The sequence below is a fragment of the Coregonus clupeaformis genome, chromosome 12, assembly GCF_020615455.1.
Source record: "Coregonus clupeaformis isolate EN_2021a chromosome 12, ASM2061545v1, whole genome shotgun sequence".
Lineage (NCBI taxonomy): Eukaryota > Metazoa > Chordata > Actinopteri > Salmoniformes > Salmonidae > Coregonus > Coregonus clupeaformis.
In genome coordinates, this window is record NC_059203.1 from 2718109 (window position 1) to 2739270 (window position 21162).

The 21162-nt window shown below is 44.9% G+C and overlaps 1 protein-coding gene across 1 annotated transcript; it reads right to left on the reverse strand.

Moving 5' to 3' along the window:
- Positions 1-62: 62 nt before the first annotated feature.
- Positions 63-19868, reverse strand: ddx27 (DEAD (Asp-Glu-Ala-Asp) box polypeptide 27). The gene is made up of 21 exons (XM_041891998.2): positions 19515-19868; positions 19103-19252; positions 18608-18667; positions 18227-18455; positions 18094-18137; positions 17896-17982; positions 17518-17623; positions 16740-16913; positions 16180-16330; positions 15701-15800; positions 14942-15083; positions 14032-14185; positions 12909-12990; positions 12287-12464; positions 5280-5386; positions 5058-5154; positions 4093-4184; positions 2946-3066; positions 1200-1296; positions 1006-1080; positions 63-585 (listed from the first exon to the last, which is right to left on the reverse strand). Exons 1-21 carry the CDS (start codon positions 19599-19601, stop codon positions 570-572), a joined length of 2349 nt encoding a protein of 782 aa, XP_041747932.1. The 5' UTR covers positions 19602-19868; the 3' UTR covers positions 63-569.
- Positions 19869-21162: the final 1294 nt, after the last annotated feature.

Consider the following 21162-nt stretch of genomic DNA (forward strand, 5'->3'; position numbering starts at 1 on the left):
TGAGCCTGGGGATGAGGCTGTATCGTGGACTAGCTAGTTGTTTTATGAAAACAGGCCATGAGTCACCATTTTGTAGACTTTATAAGATACATTATTGCAACAAGAACCAACATATAATCCCATACATGGATTCCACTGCTGCAAGGACGCTGATGGCCATTCGAGACTTGCATGAAAAACCCATCACTCAGAATAATACATATTAAACTTTTATCTTCAAAGGACATGTTTCTCAGCACTATATTTTTTTAATGAAGCTACAACATGTTATATAAAGCCCTGGTATGGTTACACACTGCAACCTGTATGTTTGTTTGTTTGTTTGCATGTGTGTCTGACATGTCAAAACTAAGAGAGGGCACATAGAACAATCTGAGGCTAATGAAATTAAGGGGTTTCAGCTAAATCCTTTTCAGTCTCTCTCTTTGTAGTCATGCTTTCTTTCCATTATGATCTCACTGAAAAGTGATTTAAGAAGAAAGACACTTGTAACATCAATAAAAGATACACTGGAGGTGAATCTATCCATCCAATTTGCATGTCTTGTCATTTTCCCATTGATGCAACTCTTACTTTCTCCTAAACCTGAAACAGAACCAACGCATCAAAACATTATTACAGGACACATGGAGCTAAACCTCAAACAGAACCAACGTATCAACAGAATACTACAGTGCATAGAAATACAATTAATTAATTATATTTTTATGGCACAGTACACATGGATAGCATTGGAGCAGCTGTTATGGTAATTTGAACAGTGACTCAAACACCTGCCAAGCCCCCTCCCCAGAAAACCCAAAGCTGGGAACACTCATTGGTCATAATGACGGGTCACGGTTATACTTATCATGTCACTGGTAATATATTTAAATATTTCAAAATTAAGTGTCACTGCAAAAACGACAGAAAACCACAGATAAACATGAGCCATTGTAAGATCATAGTCTGGTGGATATTGTGCTATGGTCAAGAGGAATCCACAAAATATGACCCATCACTTACTTGGCCTTGGACTTAAAGCCGCCTCCTTTCTTGTTAGTTGGAATTCCCAGCCTCTTCTTATCCTCAAAGGAGGGTCTGAGTGCGAAATGAAATAAAATACATTACACGTCACCTACATACAGCCAGGTTTCCTGCGTGGTTTTCAACGTTTCAGTGCAGTTAGGGTATTAACTACGTTTAGGAAAGACACTTACCCAGCTCTGTACTGCTTGAGTGCTTTCTTACTGGTGTTTGTAAGTTCTTTGTCAAATACAGACTTCTTGGCTGGTTTACCAGCTTTCTGTTTCGCTCCTAAATGCAAAGAAATACAGACAATCCATGAGTTATGTTGTAGGACCCCGTTTTTAGTTATGTTGTAGGACCCAGTATTTAGAAGGACTCAGTAATTAGTTATGTTGTAGGACCCAGTATTTAGTAGGACCCAGTATTTAGTTATGTTGTAGGACCCAGTATTTAGAAGGACTCAGTAATTAGTTATGTTGTAGGACCCAGTATTTAGTTATGTTGTAGGACCCAGTATTTAGAAGGACTCAGTAATTAGTTGTTGTAGGACCCAGTATTTAGTTATGTTGTAGGACCCAGTATTTAGTAGGACCCAGTAATTAGTTATGTTGTAGGACCCAGTATTTAGTAGGACCCAGTATTTAGTTATGTTGTAGGACCCAGTATTTAGAAGGACTCAGTATTTAGTTATGTTGTAGGACCCAGTATTTAGTTATGTTGTAGGACCCAGTATTTAGTTATGTTGTAGGACCCAGTATTTAGTTATGTTGTAGGACCCAGTATTTAGTTATGTTGTAGGACCCAGTATTTAGTAGGACCCAGTATTTAGTTATGTTGTAGGACCCAGTATTTAGAAGGACTCAGTAATTAGTTATGTTGTAGGACCCAGTATTTAGTTATGTTGTAGGACCCAGTATTTAGTAGGACCCAGTAATTAGTTATGTTGTAGGACCCAGTATTTAGTAGGACCCAGTATTTAGTTATGTTGTAGGACCCAGTATTTAGAAGGACTCAGTATTTAGTTATGTTGTAGGACCCAGTATTTAGTTATGTTGTAGGACCCAGTATTTAGTTATGTAGTAGGACCCAGTATTTAGTTATGTAGTAGGACCCAGTATTTAGTTATGTTGTAGGACCCAGTATTTATGCAGCCAACAGAGTAGCATGGGGCTGGAGAACAGAGGTGAATTGGTCTAACAGAGTTGTAAGGAGGGGCACCTTGTAAACAGTTTCATACATCTTAAGGAAGCACACAGAGCCCAAAGCAAGGGTCCCAATGCATGCAGCAAAAAAACAACTGCTTCACACACAAAAAACATGAACAATTGCATTTTGTTCGCTGCTGGTTAAAACAGGAAGTGGTGTGCCTGCACACTGCAATCAGATATGAATGTGCCTGAACACCAAAGTGCTTAATGTCCACATTGGGATGATAGTGGTGGCCGTGGAAGTCTTACAAGCCACTTGGGAACATAGAAAATGAAAGACCAGGGCCTGTATTCATAAAGCTCCAGAGTGGCGCAGCGGTCTAAGGCACTGCATCTCAGTGCTATAGGCGTCACTACATTATTTTTTTGGAAACCAGACCCCCTGGTTCCATTCCAGGCTGTATCTCAACCGGCCGTGATTGGGAGTCCCATAGGGCGGCGCACAAATGGCCCAGCGTCGTCGTCGGGTTTGGCCGTCATTGTAAATAAGAATTTGTTCTTAACTGACTTGCCTAGTAAAATAAAGGTAAAATACAAATAAAATAATAAAAGAGTAGAAGTGCTGATCTAGGATCAGGCCCCACCCCCTGTCCATGTAATGTTATTCATTATGATCCTATTCATTATGATCTAAACGGATCCTGGATCAGCACTTTTAGTGAACATTGGCCCAGTTCTTTATAGAATATGAGTCATTAGAAGTTGTAAAGTATATGATAGAGGACCCACCTTTCTGGACGGCCTCGTCCTCTGGCATGGCCCTGGCTCGTTTGGGTTTCCGGTCCCTCTTGGCTGCTCGCTCAGCGTACATCTGGGACTTGAGGATCTCAAACTGGGCTCTGTCCTCGGACTGAGAAGCACACAGAGAGAAAACAGTGAAAAGATACATTGCTAACCGGAATAGCACTTGACAAAAAGATTATGAATAATGTGTGTACACATAACAGGGTTGGGGTCAAATCATATCAATTCAGGAAGTTAACTGAAATTCCTATTCCAAAAATGGAATTTACCTCAACCATGATACCAAAGCTCTGGAGCGTCACTTTAACATTTCACCCTTGTCTCCTGTATAATTAACATGTATATGACCATGTATTCTAAGTTCTATAGAAATGATAGGGATATGTGGTCATTCACAACATAAATGTCACCATAGCTAATTGAATTTCAGTGGTGACAAGTAGAGGAAGAAAAAAGCTAGCTAGCTTTAAATGTTTAAATGTATGGTCAAAGTAATAAAGCTCAGATTATATGGACATCCGTCTACCCGGAGAACTACAAAATGACTGCAAAGAATGCAAGGTAAACATAAATGTCTAGATGACAGGACTGACAGCTTGGAGACAGCTAGCCTAAGTTGGACTTTCAGCTGTATGCATGCCTTACGGGTTTAGAACTAGTTCAATACAATATTTAGTGAACAGAGGTCATAAACAGCAGATTATTAGTCAAATGTAATGGTTTTGATGCTATAAAATATGTAAATGTTATTTGCCAGGGACATCACGATAAGATATTATCCGGGGCGGCAGGTAGCTTAGTGGGTAAGAGCGTTGTGCCAGTAACCGAAAGGTCGCTGGTTCTAATCCCCGAGCCGACTAGGTGAAAAATCTGTCGATGTGCCCTTAAGCAAGGCACTTAACCCTAATTGCTCCTGTAAGTCGCTCTGGATAAGAGCGTCTGCTAAATGACTAAAATGTAATGTAAATGTAAACGATAAAATCAAGATTCCTGAGTGGAAACACCCTTAATGGGGAATTCTGTTAACATTATTTTAAAGTACACAGAGAAAAGACAGAAGATCAAGGAAAACGATGAACAAAATCAAACACAAAGTCGTAGTCTACCAGAAAAGCTAAATTAGCACACATACCGACAACTCTTTCTTTTTCCCCTCCTTGATGAACTTCTCCCTCTTCTTCTTTCCTCTCAGGGCCAAGTCAAAGTCGGCCAGAGCTTTGGTCACTGGCGGAGACAAGGGTGAAAGGTTAAAGTGATGCTCCAGAGCTTTGGTCACTGGCAGAGACAAGGGTGAACGGTTAAAGTGATGCTCCAGAGCTTTGGTCACTGGCGGAGACAAGGGTGAAAGGGATAAATCATGAATGATGCAAATGGGGCTCAGTTGTCCCTATGTGCTTTTAGGGGTCATATGGCCACCTTTACAAGGTGCTCACAAACAGCTCAAAGAAAACAAATACATCAGCTCACAGACAGTTATGCCCCAAAAGGCTCATTTTGATTTACATACAAAGTTTTGACCCTAGCTGGGTCTTAGTCAAGGGCCTGTTTAAGTTGAGCTGTAGTCGAGCTCATGTGCATGGGTTGCAGTGAGATGAGCTATTCTGTCCATGGTAATGCACTTTATGTAGTTTCACATCTAACGGCATGCTGGGATCAGAAGATGCCGTCTAGCAGTAGTGAGGAAGATGCCGTCTAGCAGTAGTGAGGAAGATGCCGTCTAGCAGTAGTGAGGAAGATTCCGTCTAGCAGTAGTGAGGAAGATGCCGTCTAGCAGTAGTGAGGAAGATGCCGTCTAGCAGTAGTGAGGAAGATGCCGTCTAGCAGTAGTGAGGAAGATGCCGTCTAGCAGTAGTGAGGGAAGATGCCGTCTAGCAGTAGTGAGGAAGATGCCGTCTAGCAGTAGTGAGGAAGATGCCGTCTAGCAGTAGTGAGGAAGATGCCGTCTAGCAGTAGTGAGGAAGATGCCGTCTAGCAGTAGTGAGGAAGATGCCGTCTAGCAGTAGTGAGGAAGATGCCGTCTAGCAGTAGTGAGGAAGATTCCGTCTAGCAGTAGTGAGGTTGACAGGCCTATAATGTGTGTTGGTCTGTGGTACTCACTGCGGTCTTTTTTGCGCTCGTCGTGCGTTTGGAACCACATCCTCTGGGGATCCGTCTCGTCTGCGTTCTGTGTCAGTCGCTTCTGTGCCACGCTGATCTGAATGACACGTTGACACGTGCGCGCACACACACAATACACACACATGAGCATAGGAATACACTACCATGTATACACAGATGAACACAAGTACACACACACACACACAACATGCAGCTTTTTACCTGAGCCTCTGAGTGAGACATGGCCCTCTCCTCTCTCTCCAGGCGCATCACGGCGTACACGTCCTTCTCCAGCTTCTCAATCAGGTCTCTGAACTTCAGAATTACCTCTGGTGGAGAGAAAACATCAGAATCACCTCTGAAGGAGAGAAAACCGCTCAGTCTCACCTCTGAAGGAGAGACAACTTCAGAATCACCTCTGACGGAGAGACAACTTCAGAAAAAACCTCTGAAGGAGAGACAACCGCTCACAGTCTCACCTCTGAAGGAGAGACAACCGCTCACAGTCTCACCTCTGAAGGAGAGACAACTTCAGAATCACCTCTGAAGGAGAGACAACCGCTCACAGTCTCACCTCTGAAGGAGAGACAACGCACAGTCTCACCGAAGAGGCAACCGAATCACCTCTGAAGGAGAGACAACTTCAGAATCACCTCTGAAGGAGAGACAACTTCAGAATCACCTCTGAAGGAGAGACAACCGCTCACAGTCTCACCTCTGAAGGAGAGACAACCGCTCACAGTCTCACCTCTGAAGGAGAGACAACCGCTCACAGTCTCACCTCTGAAGGAGAGACAACTTCAGAATCACCTCTGAAGTAGAGACAACTTCAGAATCACCTCTGAAGTAGGGCAACTTCAGAATCACCTCTGAAGTAGGGCAACTTCAGAATCACCTCTGAAGGAGGGACAACTTCAGAATCACCTCTGAAGGAGAGACAACTTTAGGGCAGACTCACCTCTGAAGGAGAGACAACCGCTTCAGAATCACCTCTGAAGGAGAGACAGCTTCAGAATCACCTCTGAAGGAGAGACAGCTTCAGAATCACCTCTGAAGTAGAGGCAACTTCAGAATCACCTCTGAAGGAGAGACAACTTCAGAATCACCTCTGAAGGAGAGACAACTTCAGAATCACCTCTGAAGGAGAGACAACTTACAGTCTCACCTCTGAAGGAGAGACAACCGCTACAGACTCACCTCTGAAGGAGAGACAACCGCTCACAGTATCACCTCTGAAGGAGAGACAACTTCAGAATCACCTCTGAAGTAGAGACAACTTCAGAATCACCTCTGAAGTAGGGCAACTTCAGAATCACCTCTGAAGTAGGGCAACTTCAGAATCACCTCTGAAGTAGGGCAACTTCAGAATCACCTCTGAAGGAGAGACAACTTCAGAATCACCTCTGAAGTAGGGCAACTTCAGAATCACCTCTGAAGGAGAGACAACTTCAGAATCACCTCTGAAGGAGAGACAGCTTCAGAATCACCTCTGAAGGAGAGACAGCTTCAGAATCACCTCTGAAGGAGGGCAACTTCAGAATCACCTCTGAAGGAGAGACAACTTCAGAATCACCTCTGAAGGAGAGACAACTTCAGAATCACCTCTGAAGGAGAGACAACTTCAGAATCACCTCTGAAGGAGAGACAACTTCAGAATCACCTCTGAAGGAGAGACAACTTCAGAATCACCTCTGAAGGAGAGACAACTTCAGAATCACCTCTGAAGGAGAGACAACTTCAGAATCACCTCTGAAGGAGAGACAACTTCAGAATCACCTCTGAAGGAGAGACAACTTCAGAGTCACCTCTGAAGGAGAGACAACTTCAGAGTCTCACCTCTGAAGGAGAGACAACCCTCAGAGTCACCTCTGAAGGAGAGACAACTTCAGAATCACCTCTGAAGGAGAGACAACTTCAGAATCACCTCTGAAGTAGAGACAACTTCAGAATCACCTCTGAAGTAGAGACAACTTCAGAATCACCTCTGAAGTAGGGCAACTTCAGAATCACCTCTGAAGGAGAGACAACTTCAGAATCACCTCTGAAGTAGGACAACTTCAGAATCACCTCTGAAGGAGAGACAACTTCAGAATCACCTCTGAAGGAGAGACAACTTCAGAATCACCTCTGAAGGAGAGACAACCGCTCACAGTCTCACCTCTGAAGGAGAGACAACCGCTCACAGTCTCACCTCTGAAGGAGAGACAACCGCTCACAGTCTCACCTCTGAAGGAGAGACAACCGCTCACAGTCTCACCTCTGAAGGAGAGACAACTTCAGAATCACCTCTGAAGGAGAGACAACTTCAGAATCACCTCTGAAGGAGAGACAACTTCAGAATCACCTCTGAAGGAGAGACAACTTCAGAATCACCTCTGAAGGAGAGACAACTTCAGAATCACCTCTGAAGGAGAGACAACTTCAGAATCACCTCTGAAGGAGAGACAACTTCAGAATCACCTCTGAAGGAGAGACAACTTCAGAATCACCTCTGAAGGAGAGACAACTTCAGAATCACCTCTGAAGGAGAGACAACTTCAGAATCACCTCTGAAGGAGAGACAACTTCAGAATCACCTCTGAAGGAGAGACAACTTCAGAATCACCTCTGAAGGAGAGACAACTTCAGAATCACCTCTGAAGGAGAGACAACTTCAGAATCACCTCTGAAGGAGAGACAACTTCAGAATCACCTCTGAAGGAGAGACAACTTCAGAATCACCTCTGAAGGAGAGACAACTTCAGAGTCACCTCTGAAGGAGAGACAACTTCAGAATCACCTCTGAAGGAGAGACAACTTCAGAATCACCTCTGAAGTAGGGCAACTTCAGAATCACCTCTGAAGTAGGGCAACTTCAGAATCACCTCTGAAGTAGGGCAACTTCAGAATCACCTCTGAAGGAGAGACAACTTCAGAATCACCTCTGAAGGAGGGCAACTTCAGAATCACCTCTGAAGGAGGGCAACTTCAGAATCACCTCTGAAGGAGAGACAACTTCAGAATCACCTCTGAAGTAGGGCAACTTCAGAATCACCTCTGAAGGAGAGACAACTTCAGAATCACCTCTGAAGGAGAGACAACTTCAGAATCACCTCTGAAGGAGAGACAACTTCAGAATCACCTCTGAAGGAGAGACAACTTCAGAATCACCTCTGAAGGAGAGACAACTTCAGAATCACCTCTGAAGGAGAGACAACTTCAGAATCACCTCTGAAGGAGAGACAACTTCAGAATCACCTCTGAAGGAGAGACAACTTCAGAATCACCTCTGAAGTAGGGCAACTTCAGAATCACCTCTGAAGGAGAGACAACTTCAGAATCACCTCTGAAGGAGAGACAACTTCAGAATCACCTCTGAAGTAGAGACAACTTCAGAATCACCTCTGAAGGGGAGACAACTTCAGAATCACCTCTGAAGGAGAGACAACTTCAGAATCACCTCTGACGGAGAGACAACTTCAGAATCACCTCTGACGGAGAGACAACTTCAGAAAAAACCTCTGAAGGAGAGACAACCGCTCACAGTCTCACCTCTGAAGGAGAGACAACTTCAGAATCACCTCTGAAGGAGAGACAACCGCTCACAGTCTCACCTCTGAAGGAGAGACAACTTCAGAATCACCTCTGAAGGAGAGACAACTTCAGAATCACCTCTGAAGTAGGGCAACTTCAGAATCACCTCTGAAGTAGGGCAACTTCAGAATCACCTCTGAAGGAGAGACAACTTCAGAATCACCTCTGAAGGAGAGACAACTTCAGAATCACCTCTGAAGGAGAGACAACTTCAGAATCACCTCTGAAGGAGAGACAACTTCAGAATCACCTCTGAAGGAGAGACAACTTCAGAATCACCTCTGAAGGAGAGACAACTTCAGAATCACCTCTGAAGGAGAGACAACTTCAGAATCACCTCTGAAGGAGAGACAACTTCAGAATCACATCTGAAGGAGAGACAACCGCTCACAGTCTCACCTCTGAAGGAGAGACAACCGCTCACAGTCTCACCTCTGAAGGAGAGACAACCGCTCACAGTCTCACCTCTGAAGGAGAGACAACCGCTCACAGTCTCACCTCTGAAGGAGAGACAACTTCAGAATCACCTCTGAAGGAGAGACAACTTCAGAATCACCTCTGAAGTAGGGCAACTTCAGAATCACCTCTGAAGGAGGGCAACTTCAGAATCACCTCTGAAGGAGAGACAACTTCAGAATCACCTCTGAAGGAGAGACAACTTCAGAATCACCTCTGAAGGAGAGACAACTTCAGAATCACCTCTGAAGGAGAGACAACTTCAGAATCACCTCTGAAGGAGAGACAACTTCAGAATCACCTCTGAAGGAGAGACAACTTCAGAATCACCTCTGAAGGAGAGACAACTTCAGAATCACCTCTGAAGGAGAGACAACTTCAGAATCACCTCTGAAGGAGGGCAACTTTAGAATCACCTCTGAAGGAGGGCAACTTTAGAATCACCTCTGAAGGAGAGACAACTTCAGAATCACCTCTGAAGGAGAGGCAACTTCAGAATCACCTCTGAAGTAGAGACAACTTCAGAATCACCTCTGAAGGAGAGACAACTTCAGAATCACCTCTGAAGGAGAGACAACTTCAGAATCACCTCTGAAGGAGAGACAACTTCAGAATCACCTCTGAAGGAGAGACAACTTCAGAATCACCTCTGAAGGAGAGACAACTTCAGAATCACCTCTGAAGGAGAGACAACTTCAGAATCACCTCTGAAGGAGAGACAACTTCAGAATCACCTCTGAAATAGGGCAACTTCAGAATCACCTCTGAAGTAGGGCAACTTCAGAATCACCTCTGAAGGAGAGACAACTTCAGAATCACCTCTGAAGGAGAGACAACTTCAGAATCACCTCTGAAGGGGAGACAACTTCAGAATCACCTCTGAAGGAGAGACAACTTCAGAATCACCTCTGACGGAGAGACAACTTCAGAATCACCTCTGACGGAGAGACAACTTCAGAAAAAACCTCTGAAGGAGAGACAACCGCTCACAGTCTCACCTCTGAAGGAGAGACAACTTCAGACTCACCTCTGAAGGAGAGACAACCGCTCACAGTCTCACCTCTGAAGGAGAGACAACTTCAGAATCACCTCTGAAGGAGAGACAACTTCAGAATCACCTCTGAAGTAGGGCAACTTCAGAATCACCTCTGAAGGAGAGACAACTTCAGAATCACCTCTGAAGGAGAGACAACTTCAGAATCACCTCTGAAGGAGAGACAACTTCAGAATCACCTCTGAAGGAGAGACAAATTCAGAATCACCTCTGAAGGAGAGACAACTTCAGAATCACCTCTGAAGGAGAGACAACTTCAGAATCACCTCTGAAGGAGAGACAACTTCAGAATCACCTCTGAAGGAGAGACAACTTCAGAATCACCTCTGAAGGAGAGACAACTTCAGAATCACCTCTGAAGGAGAGACAACTTCAGAATCACATCTGAAGGAGAGACAACTTCAGAATCACATCTGAAGGAGAGACAACCGCTCACAGTCTCACCTCTGAAGGAGAGACAACATCACAGTCTCACCTCTGAAGGAGAGACAACCTCACAGAATCACCTCTGAAGGAGAGACAACTTCAGAATCACCTCTGAAGGAGAGACAACTTCAGAATCACCTCTGAAGGAGACAACTTCAGAATCACCTCTGAAGTAGGGCAACTTCAGAATCACCTCTGAAGGAGAGACAACTTCAGAATCACCTCTGAAGGAGAGACAACTTCAGAAAAAACCTCTGAAGGAGAGACAACCGCTCACAGTCTCACCTCTGAAGGAGAGACAACCGCTCACAGTCTCACCTCTGAAGGAGAGACAACTTCAGAATCACCTCTGAAGGAGAGACAACCGCTCACAGTCTCACCTCTGAAGGAGAGACAACTTCAGAATCACCTCTGAAGGAGAGACAACTTCAGAATCACCTCTGAAGTAGGGCAACTTCAGAATCACCTCTGAAGTAGGGCAACTTCAGAATCACCTCTGAAGTAGGGCAACTTCAGAATCACCTCTGAAGGAGAGACAACTTCAGAATCACCTCTGAAGGAGAGACAACTTCAGAATCACCTCTGAAGGAGAGACAACTTCAGAATCACCTCTGAAGGAGAGACAACTTCAGAATCACCTCTGAAGGAGAGACAACTTCAGAATCACCTCTGAAGGAGAGACAACTTCAGAATCACCTCTGAAGGAGAGACAACTTCAGAATCACCTCTGAAGGAGAGACAACTTCAGAATCACCTCTGAAGGAGAGACAACTTCAGAATCACCTCTGAAGGAGAGACAACTTCAGAATCACCTCTGAAGGAGAGACAACTTCAGAATCACCTCTGAAGGAGAGACAACTTCAGAATCACCTCTGAAGGAGAGAAAACCGCTCACAGTCTCACCTCCGAAGGAGAGAAAACCGCTCACAGTCTCACCTCTGAAGGAGAGACAACCGCTCACAGTCTCACCTCTGAAGGAGAGACAACTTCAGAATCACCTCTGAAGGAGAGACAACCGCTCACAGTCTCACCTCTGAAGGAGAGACAACTTCAGAATCACCTCTGAAGGAGAGAAAACCGCTCACAGTCTCACCTCTGAAGGAGAGAAAATCGCTCACAGTCATCACAAAGGCGCAACCTCAACAAAATGATCCATCCATTTACCTAGCGGCCATGAAATTGAATAAAACCATTTCAGAAAAACATTCAAATGTATATTTTTTGGTGGACTAGACTCTCCCTTTAAATGAACAACACACAGTATCTTGAATGAGTGGTAGGTATACCAAGGTTCCTTTTATTAGGTTTGATTTATTCACCCATGTGAGTCCCATTGAGATAGAAATTTACTTTTGAATAGTCTAGAAAATTAATCCTTCCTTTAAGGAATTGCAGATTTGAATTGGTTGGATTGGTAAAAGTAACAGGGTGATATCCTTGCTAACACCGATCCAAACACTTAAAGACCTTACCACAAGGAAGGAAGGATGCATTTCTGCAGTATTTCAATAGGGTCGTGGTATTTTTTATTTATTTTTTGTCATTTTAGCAGACGCTCTTATCCAGAGCGACTTACAGGAGCAATTAGGGTTAAGTGCCTTGCTCAAGGGCACATCGACAGATTTTTCACCTAGTCTGCTCGGGGATTAGAACCAGCAACCTTTCGGTTACTGGCACAACGCTCTTAACCACTAAGCTACCTGCCGCTTTGAACTTTTACCTTGTGGCAGGACGCGGGCCTTCACGGGGGTCTTGGCCTTCCTGACGATGTCCTTTAGCATCTTCCTCTCAGTCTCGCCCACCAGGGACACAGAGCGACCCACCTTGCCGGCACGGGCCGTGCGGCCCACCCTGTGAACGTAGTGCTTCACTGTGTTGGGCATGGTGAAGTTAATCACCTGGGGAGGAGAAGAGGACGTTAGCGGGTGCATCTCAATAATCGAGAAAGTGGCTTCTTGGGCATGGTGACCAGCTAAGGAGGAGAACGGGTTTCTTTCTACAGTGAAGGCCAGTTTTGATATAAACTCTAACTACTAGTCTTCCGTCAGCTACTCGATTAAGTTCAGGGAGGAAAAAAGATACTAGAACAAAATGTAGGAAGCAGGGCGGTAGCTCCACCCCCCTCTCTCCGCAGGGCGGTAGCTCCACCCCCCTCTCTCCGCAGGGCGGTAGCTCCACCCCCCTCTCTCCGCAGGGCGGTAGCTCCTCCCCCCTCTCTCCGCAGTGATTTGTCTAACTAATCAGTGATGAAAGCAGTTCAATAATGTCAAGTGTTCTTGTAAAGCATTTTCCTTAGAAACAACATTTTCCTAGCACATAAACACTTTACAGTTAACCCTTACCGTCTTGACTCCGTCGATATCCAGACCTCTAGCCGCAACGTCTGTGGCCACAAGGATGTCAATCTGTTCATCTTTGAACCGCCTATGGAGATACACAAACTATTTACTATGATGGAGATACACAAACTATTTACTATGATGGAGATACAAACTATTTACTATGATGGAGATACACAAACTATTTACTATGATGGAGATACAAACTATTTACTATGATGGAGATACACAAACTATTTACTATGATGGAGATACAAACTATTTACTATGATGGAGATACACAAACTATTTACTATGATGGAGATACAAACTATTTACTATGATGGAGATACACAAACTATTTACTATGATGGAGATACACAAACGATTTACTATGATGGAGATACACAAACGATTTACTATGATGAGATACAAACTATTTACTATGATGAGATACATTAAATTATTTACTCCATCTTACATAACCCTTGTTTGGGTTAACGCATCTCAACTCAATACTGTCATTGTCACACTGCTCCTCGCTGTTCTTATGAACAGCAGAAAACTGAGTTTTTGAGATCAATCCAGCTACTGTATTGTGAGTCACAGCATACTTGTATACTCAGCCATCACCTTTGTCTGAATTCGTCTCAAGGCGTGGTGATGGCTGGGTATGTATTCAACTGATAAGTCTGAGTCACACTGTAGGGCCGACCCAAATCCTACTGTGTTGGCTCGGATAGTTTATTTACACATTGTCCATTACAGCACCGTTCCAGCAACTATGGTGGATGTGTAACCATTCCAGCACGGTACAGCTCGGCTTTGCTTGGCCCTGTAGTATAACATCAGGAAATACTGGGGCTGTCAGAGTTACAGGGGAGCTACACTGGGGCATCACAAAAACAGTAAGGTTTTAGCTGCTACACTGGAAGCATAGCTTTAGACGGCGTGAGCAGAGCACAAGCCCACTTAATCCAGAGTTCTCCGGCGTGAGCCGCGCGTTGAATTCCTGAAAATAAAACCAGAGGGTAATTCTAAGCTGAGCAAGCCTCTCGCAGAACTGCCACACTGCTTCGCCCAGGTTTCACTGAAAAGTTAGGAGCCAAGTGTAGCTTGGCAGTTTAGTTGGAGAGAGTCTAGGTACCTGAGGCTCTCCAGTCTCTGGGTCTGGGACAGGTTTCCGTGCAGCTCTCCCACCTTCAGCCCCATCAGGCCCAGGAGGATGTGCATCCGGTGGGCCTGCTTCTTGGTCTGGGTGAACAGCATCACGTGGTCCTGGAACGTCCGCGTCAGCAGGGCTGAGACACACAGACCCAGGAGACAACACACACACAGACCCACCCAGGAGACAACACACACACACAGACCCACCCAGGAGACAACACACACAGACCCAGGAGACAACACACACACACACAGACCCACCCAGGAGACAACACACACAGACCCAGGAGACAACACACACACACACAGACCCACCCAGGAGACAACACACACACACACAGACCCACCCAGGAGACAACACACACACAGACCCAGGAGACAACACACACAAACAGTTATTCACCAGATTGGAAGAGAAATGGAAAAGCACAAGGTTGAACAAGCTGAGCAGTGAACTTTCTGCTACATGTAGTACTATACTCCACAGTGAACTTTCTGCTACATGTAGTACTATACTCCACAGTGAACTTTCTGCTACATGTAGTACTATACTCCACAGTGAACTTTCTGCTACATGTAGTACTATACTCCACAGTGAACTTTCTGCTACATGTAGTACTATACTCCACAGTGAACTTTCTGCTACATGTAGTACTATACTCCACAGTGAACTTTCTGCTACATGTAGTACTATACTCCACAGTGAACTTTCTGCTGCATGTAGTACTATACTCCACAGTGAACTTTCTGCTACATGTAGTACTATACTCCACAGTGAACTTTCTGCTACATGTAGTACTATACTCCACAGTGAACTTTCTGCTGCATGTAGTACTATACTCCACAGTATACAGAACAAATGGACTGTGATAGTCATCCAGACCACTCACCTGCCACAATAGCCTCCCTGTCTCCTTCCCTGGCCGGTCGGATCCTGACAAACTCCTGTCTAAGGTAGGGTGCCACGTCTGTGTTACTGTTCACAAAGATACGAACCGGCTGCTTCAGAGAGACCGACGCCAAGTCTTTCACCTGGAGGGAGGGAGAGAGGGCGACGTGAAAGAGAGAGATTGTGAGAGAGAACACTATTTCAATAAACGACACAGAAAAGGAATGGAAAACGAATCACTAGTGATCAGAATGGATTAATAAGCAGTATGTGTCAACACAAGCCATGACGGTGCACCATCACCATCACCAGACACTGACTCAATTCTTCAGCCAATCATCAAGATGATGACAAGTCCAGTCGGGTGGGTAAGCGCTGAGCTGGAACACACCCTGTATTTATCCTAGACCAGGTTTGGTGGAACACACCCTGTATTTATCCTAGACCAGGTTTGGTGGAACACACCCTGTATTTATCCTAGACCAGGTTTGGTGGAACACACCCTGTATTTATCCTAGACCAGGTTTGGTGGAACACACCCTGTATTTATCCTAGACCAGGTTTGGTGGAACACACCCTGTATTTATCCTAGACCAGGTTTGGTGGAACACACCCTGTATTTATCCTAGACCAGGTTTGGTGGAACACACCCTGTATTTATCCTAGACCAGGTTTGGTGGAACACACCCTGTATTTATCCTAGACCAGGTTCGGTGGCCAAATGTGATGATAATAAAGGAATGCAGGTTGTCATCCTCACCTCCTCGCTCATGGTGGCAGAGAAAAGCATGGTCTGTCTCTGGTAGGCACACATCCTGATGATCTCCTTCATCTGCTCTTCAAAGTACTCGTCCAGCATCCTGCAATTTAGGGGAACTATTATGATGCACGGAAATGACAAAATACAAGTGAAAATCTGGGCTGTATTCATTAGGGCACACAACGGAAAACATTTTTAAATGTTTTGCAACAAAAACAAAAGTCCAGGCAGTCCCTCCACGTTTTACTTTGTTTTCGTCCATTTGTTGCCTACTGATGAAAACGACCCAGAAAAAAATAAAATAATCCTATGTTGAAAATGTATTTAGCCTGTAAACGATAGGCCTTAATACTGTATCTGTTGGTAAGATGGTCCAGACGAATGGGGTTTTACCATAGACTTATATCAATAACTAGACCAAGTTATGAAAACTGCGTCTCATTCATTCCTATGGATGGATTGGCCTATAACAGTCTTACCGGTCGGCCTCGTCCAAGATGAGGATCTCAATCTGGCTGAGCTCAAAGGAGGGCGTGTTGTGCAGATGGTCAATCAGTCGACCTGGCGTGGCGATCAGGACGTCAGGTCCCATCCGCAATGCCGCCTCCTGGGATTTGATGTCCAGACCCCCTACGAGGCATCCACACACAAACACAGAGAGAAAAAGACAGCATGATTCCTGACCCTGTCTTTAAATCATTACGTAACACATTCATTGGTTATATTCCATGCAACTAAATATTTGCATCATAACTTATGTATGACAAAATCTCCCGTTGAATAACGCCATGGAGTAAACAGAAAAGTATATTAAACTAATCATAAATTCAAATTAACTCGCGTGGGAAGATGATAGCCTGGTCCACGATTAGCACCGAACAGCCAACTACTATGGTCTGGGAGCAGAATAGGATGGCAGCTGCACAACTGTTGCCAACCAGCTTCATACTACCAGAGATGAGATCGACACAGACATCGGCCATATTGGCTCTAAAATCGGGGGCCATTTTGGATCAAGTGGTCCGGTTTTCTCACTCACCCACGGCCAGGCAGGTGGTGATGCTGGTGAACTGGGCCAGCTGGCGGGCCACGGCGTGCACCTGGATGCCCAGCTCACGTGTGGGCACCAGGACCAGCACACGTGTCACCGCGGCCTGTTTGGGCTTGTAGATGAGACGCTCCAGCACAGGCAGCATGAACGCTGCCGTCTTACCTGGAAGAAGAAGAGGGGGGAGGGAAGGGGAGGAGGAGGGAGAGGGAGGATGGAGAGGAGGAGGGCATGTGAGGGGAGGAAGGATGAAGAAAGAGAGAGGGAGGGGGAGAGGGATGGGGATGGGAGGGGAGGAGGGAGAGGATTGGGAGGGGAGGAGGAGGGAGAGGCATGGGAGGGGGAGGGAGAGGAATTGGGAGGGGGAGGGAGAGGAATGGGAGGGGGAGGGAGGAGAGAATGGGAGGGGGGAGGGAGAGGAATGGGAGGGGGAGGGAGTGGAATGGGAGGGGAGAGGTATGGGAGGGAGAGGAATGGGAGGGGGGAGGAATGGGGGAGGGAGAGGGAGGGGAGGAGGGAGGTTTAACAGATGCTATTTTTCACAATACCATTGTAAATATGGTGTGTGTGTGTGTGCACGCGCGCACTCTCGCGGGGAGCAAACGTGAGTGCTGCAGCTCTGTGCCAAAACATGGCAATCTACTAACATAACACACTCTTCCATCGTTAATGCAGTAAAGGTCTGACAATGTTTTGGACACTTCTGGTGTGTGTCTGTGTCTATCTGTACATGTGTCTGTGTGTGAGTGTCCTGTCACGTCTCCTTTACCAGTGCCAGTAGCAGCGCAGGCACAGATGTCTTTGCCCAGAAGCCCCACAGGCACACAGGCCTTCTGGATGGGAGTGGGCTGCTTGAAGCCCATAGCGGTGATAGCCTGAGGACACACATGGTGAAACACACTTGTCTAACTTCTCAATTTCTGGCCAACACTGTCATAAATTACACATTCAACTGATATTTAGCTACAATGTTCATTACAGAGTGCTATTTTTATTTTTTATTTTATTAAACTATAGTCTCAGTCAAATACATGCATGACTGCTTTATAGCAGCAAATGCCTACTACTCTGCTTTGAGTGAACACACCCAAAGCAAACCTTGGTACAATGTCAGTTTCTAACAGATTTCCAAGTGAACGTGACCCACCTTAAGAATAGGTCTGGAGAGGTTCATGTCGGGAAACATGAGTTTGTGGTCATAGTTTGAGGCATCTTCAAAGAAGGCCTCTGGAGGCTGTAGGTGGAGAGTGAGTAAGACAGAATAATAACAATGCAGCAATAACAGGGTCCAACAGAAACAGTCAACTCTAAAGTAGTGCAAACCATCCATCTGTTCAGCGCTCACCTCTTCTGTTTTCTTCTTCTTTCTGCCTTTGTCCCTCACAGTATCTGTGAGAGTAAAACCCAGTTTAAAAGTTACTGAGTGTCAATAGTGAATGTTAAAACAATGCAATTTGGATGCTTCAAGCTCTACCCACCTGCTTTGGTGAGAACCTCTTCGTCCCCTGATGTAAACTCCTCCCCGTCGTCATCGTCACCCTGGTCTTCGTCATTTGATACCTCAGCCCCATCTTCAGCGATATCGTGTTTCTCATCTTCCTCCTCCTCCTCATCGTCATCTTCCTCCTCGTCATCTTCCTCTCCAGCGTCCTCCGACTCCTTTTCGGCAATCACTGGTTTTTCTGTCGTCTTTGCCCCTGCCTTCTCCTATTTAGACAGTGAAGGAAGTGGAACGTGCCATTATCCACAAACACTGAAGCAGTCATCATAGGAACTGTCATGTGTCTTGTCTGCAGGTTCCATAATACAGCAACCTACAACTATGTTAATTTACCTTTTCAAACTACAGGACATCTTACCTCCGTTTTGCGTTTCTTGCGTACTTTCTCAATCTTCTCATCCAGGGTGGTGGGGGCTTTCTGCAGCAATAATAATAATAATATGCCATTTAGCAGACGCTTTTATCCAAAGCGACTTACAGTCATGTGTGCATACATTTTTACGTATGGGTGGTCCCGGGGATCGAATCCACTACCCTGGCGTTACAAGTGCCATGCTCTACCAATTGAGCTACAGAGGACCACCCATACGTAAGCAGCACAACAACATGGACAGATTTAGTTCAGTGTTGTATGATTTGGCACAGACTCAGAGCAACAATAGGTCAGTCTTTTTCTGAGTTGAATCAGCAAGTAGCCTGGATGTCAGCCTGTCTCTGCTTTGGCCAACTAATTTGACAGTTATGTTTGCTACAACAATGACAAAGGAGTTGGCTGAAGCACAAGACTGGCAACCAGGCTTCAAGTCTTGACCTAGTTTTGCCAAATTGCATACTCTTAAGACTGACAACCAACCCTCTTTTTCAGTTGTGCCATCACATCTGCCATGGCCCAGTCCTCGCTGTAGAGTCCATCTCGCTCTCCAAACTCAAAGTCAGTGCTGAAGTCCCCAGCGCCATGGCCCTTCAACGCTTTCTTCTTCTTGTTGAGTACTATTGGCTGTTCCTGTTAGCAAAGAGTGGAGTGAGGACACACAATGTCTGGTATTGTAACTTATACTAACTTCCAGGAGAAACACACCAGGAAGTTAATCAGGGTCTAATTTATTTTCATATGCAGTGACACTTCTGTCCTGGAGTAAATTAACTAGCTAGTGAATGACTGCCTAAATGCAATAGACAAACTTCCACTCAGGTTACTAGACATCCAACAAGCTAGCAACTTTGATCAGTAGAAGACTGTCTGACACGCTTGTTTCCAAACTTACATCTTCGTCGTCAGACTCTGAATCAGGCTCCTCGGGCACATCGTCATGGTCCTGAATGGTCCCGACCAGGTCCAAATCTGACATCATGGTTCTGTTTGTGTTAGCTAGCTAGAGTTCCAAAGAAAACAATGTTCCGGCTACCCAATTATAGCTAGCTGGTAGTCCGTTAGCTAAATCAGCTAAGAATTAATGATAAATAATTTTGACAAGGTAAGTTCAAAATCGTGCCAACTCTGGTTGAATGTGCATTAGTATGCGGCAATATATTTGTCCCTAAAAGATACTTTATAGTTGAGGGGTGGCAGGATACTATTGAACTAACGCCTCTGGCAACACGTGTATGTACGAAAATAGGAAGCGTATGGTCATCTACATCCGGTTCACTTTAGCGGTTGACATGTTTAGCGCCCTCTATGGCATTGGTGCGAATACTACATCTGTGGTAATGATAGGGTCGGGTGTTATGCAAAGATATATATAAACCAATGAGGTACAGTGAATTCCTAAAGTATTCAGATCCCTTTACTTTTTCCACATTTTGTTACGTTACAGCCATATTCTAAAATGGATTAAATTAATTATTTTGCTAATTAATCTACACACAATACTCCATAATGACAAAGTGAAAACAGGGTTTTAGACATTTTTGGGAATGTATTAAAAATAAAAAGAACTATCTCTGCAGCACTCCACCAATCAGGCCTTTATGGTAGAGTGGCCAGTCGGAAGCCACTCCTCAGTGAAAGGCACATGACAGCCTGCTTGGAGTTTGCTAAAAGGCACCTAAAGGACTCAGACCATGAGAAACAAGATTCTCTGGTCTGATGAAACCAAGATTGAACTCTTTGGTCTGAATGCCAATCGTCACATCTGGAGGAAACCTGGCACCATCCCTATGGTGAAGCATGGTGGTGGCATCATCATGCTGTGGGGATGTTTTTCAGCGGCAGGGACTGGGAGACTAGTCAGGATCAAGGGAAAGATTAACGGAGCAATTTACAGAGATCCTTAATGAAAACCTGCTCCAGAGTACTCGACCTCAGACTGGGGCGAAGGTTCACCTTCCAACAGGACAATGACCCTAAGCACACATCCAAGACAACGCAGGAGTGGCTTCTGGACAAGTCTCAATGTCCTTGAGTGGCACAGCCAGAGCCCGATCTAACATCTCTGGAGACCTGAAAATAGCGACGCTCCCTATCCAACCTGACAGAGCTTGAGAGGATCTGCAGAGAAGAATGGGCAAAACTCCCCAAATACAGGTGTACCAAGCTTGTAGCGTCATACCCAAGAAGACTCGAGGCTATACTTATGTAAATGTAATATTTCAGTTATTTTTTATTTTTAATACATTTTCAAACTCCTGTTTTGTCTTTGTCATTATGGGGTTTGATGAGGGAAAAAACTATTTAATCCATTTAGAATAAGGCTGTAAAAGTAAAATGTGAAAAAAGTGAAGGGGTCTGAATACTTTCTGAATACATTGTTTGATATGCATGCATATAATTAAATTGGACATTCTCCTTTATAATAAGCCAGCGTGTTTGTATCCAATGCATTTAGCTTACATTAGGATGAAGTAGTCTAGGCCTTCTAATCAAGTTGTATTGCATCATATTGCCAATCATTTGAGTAAAGGGTGGTCTGA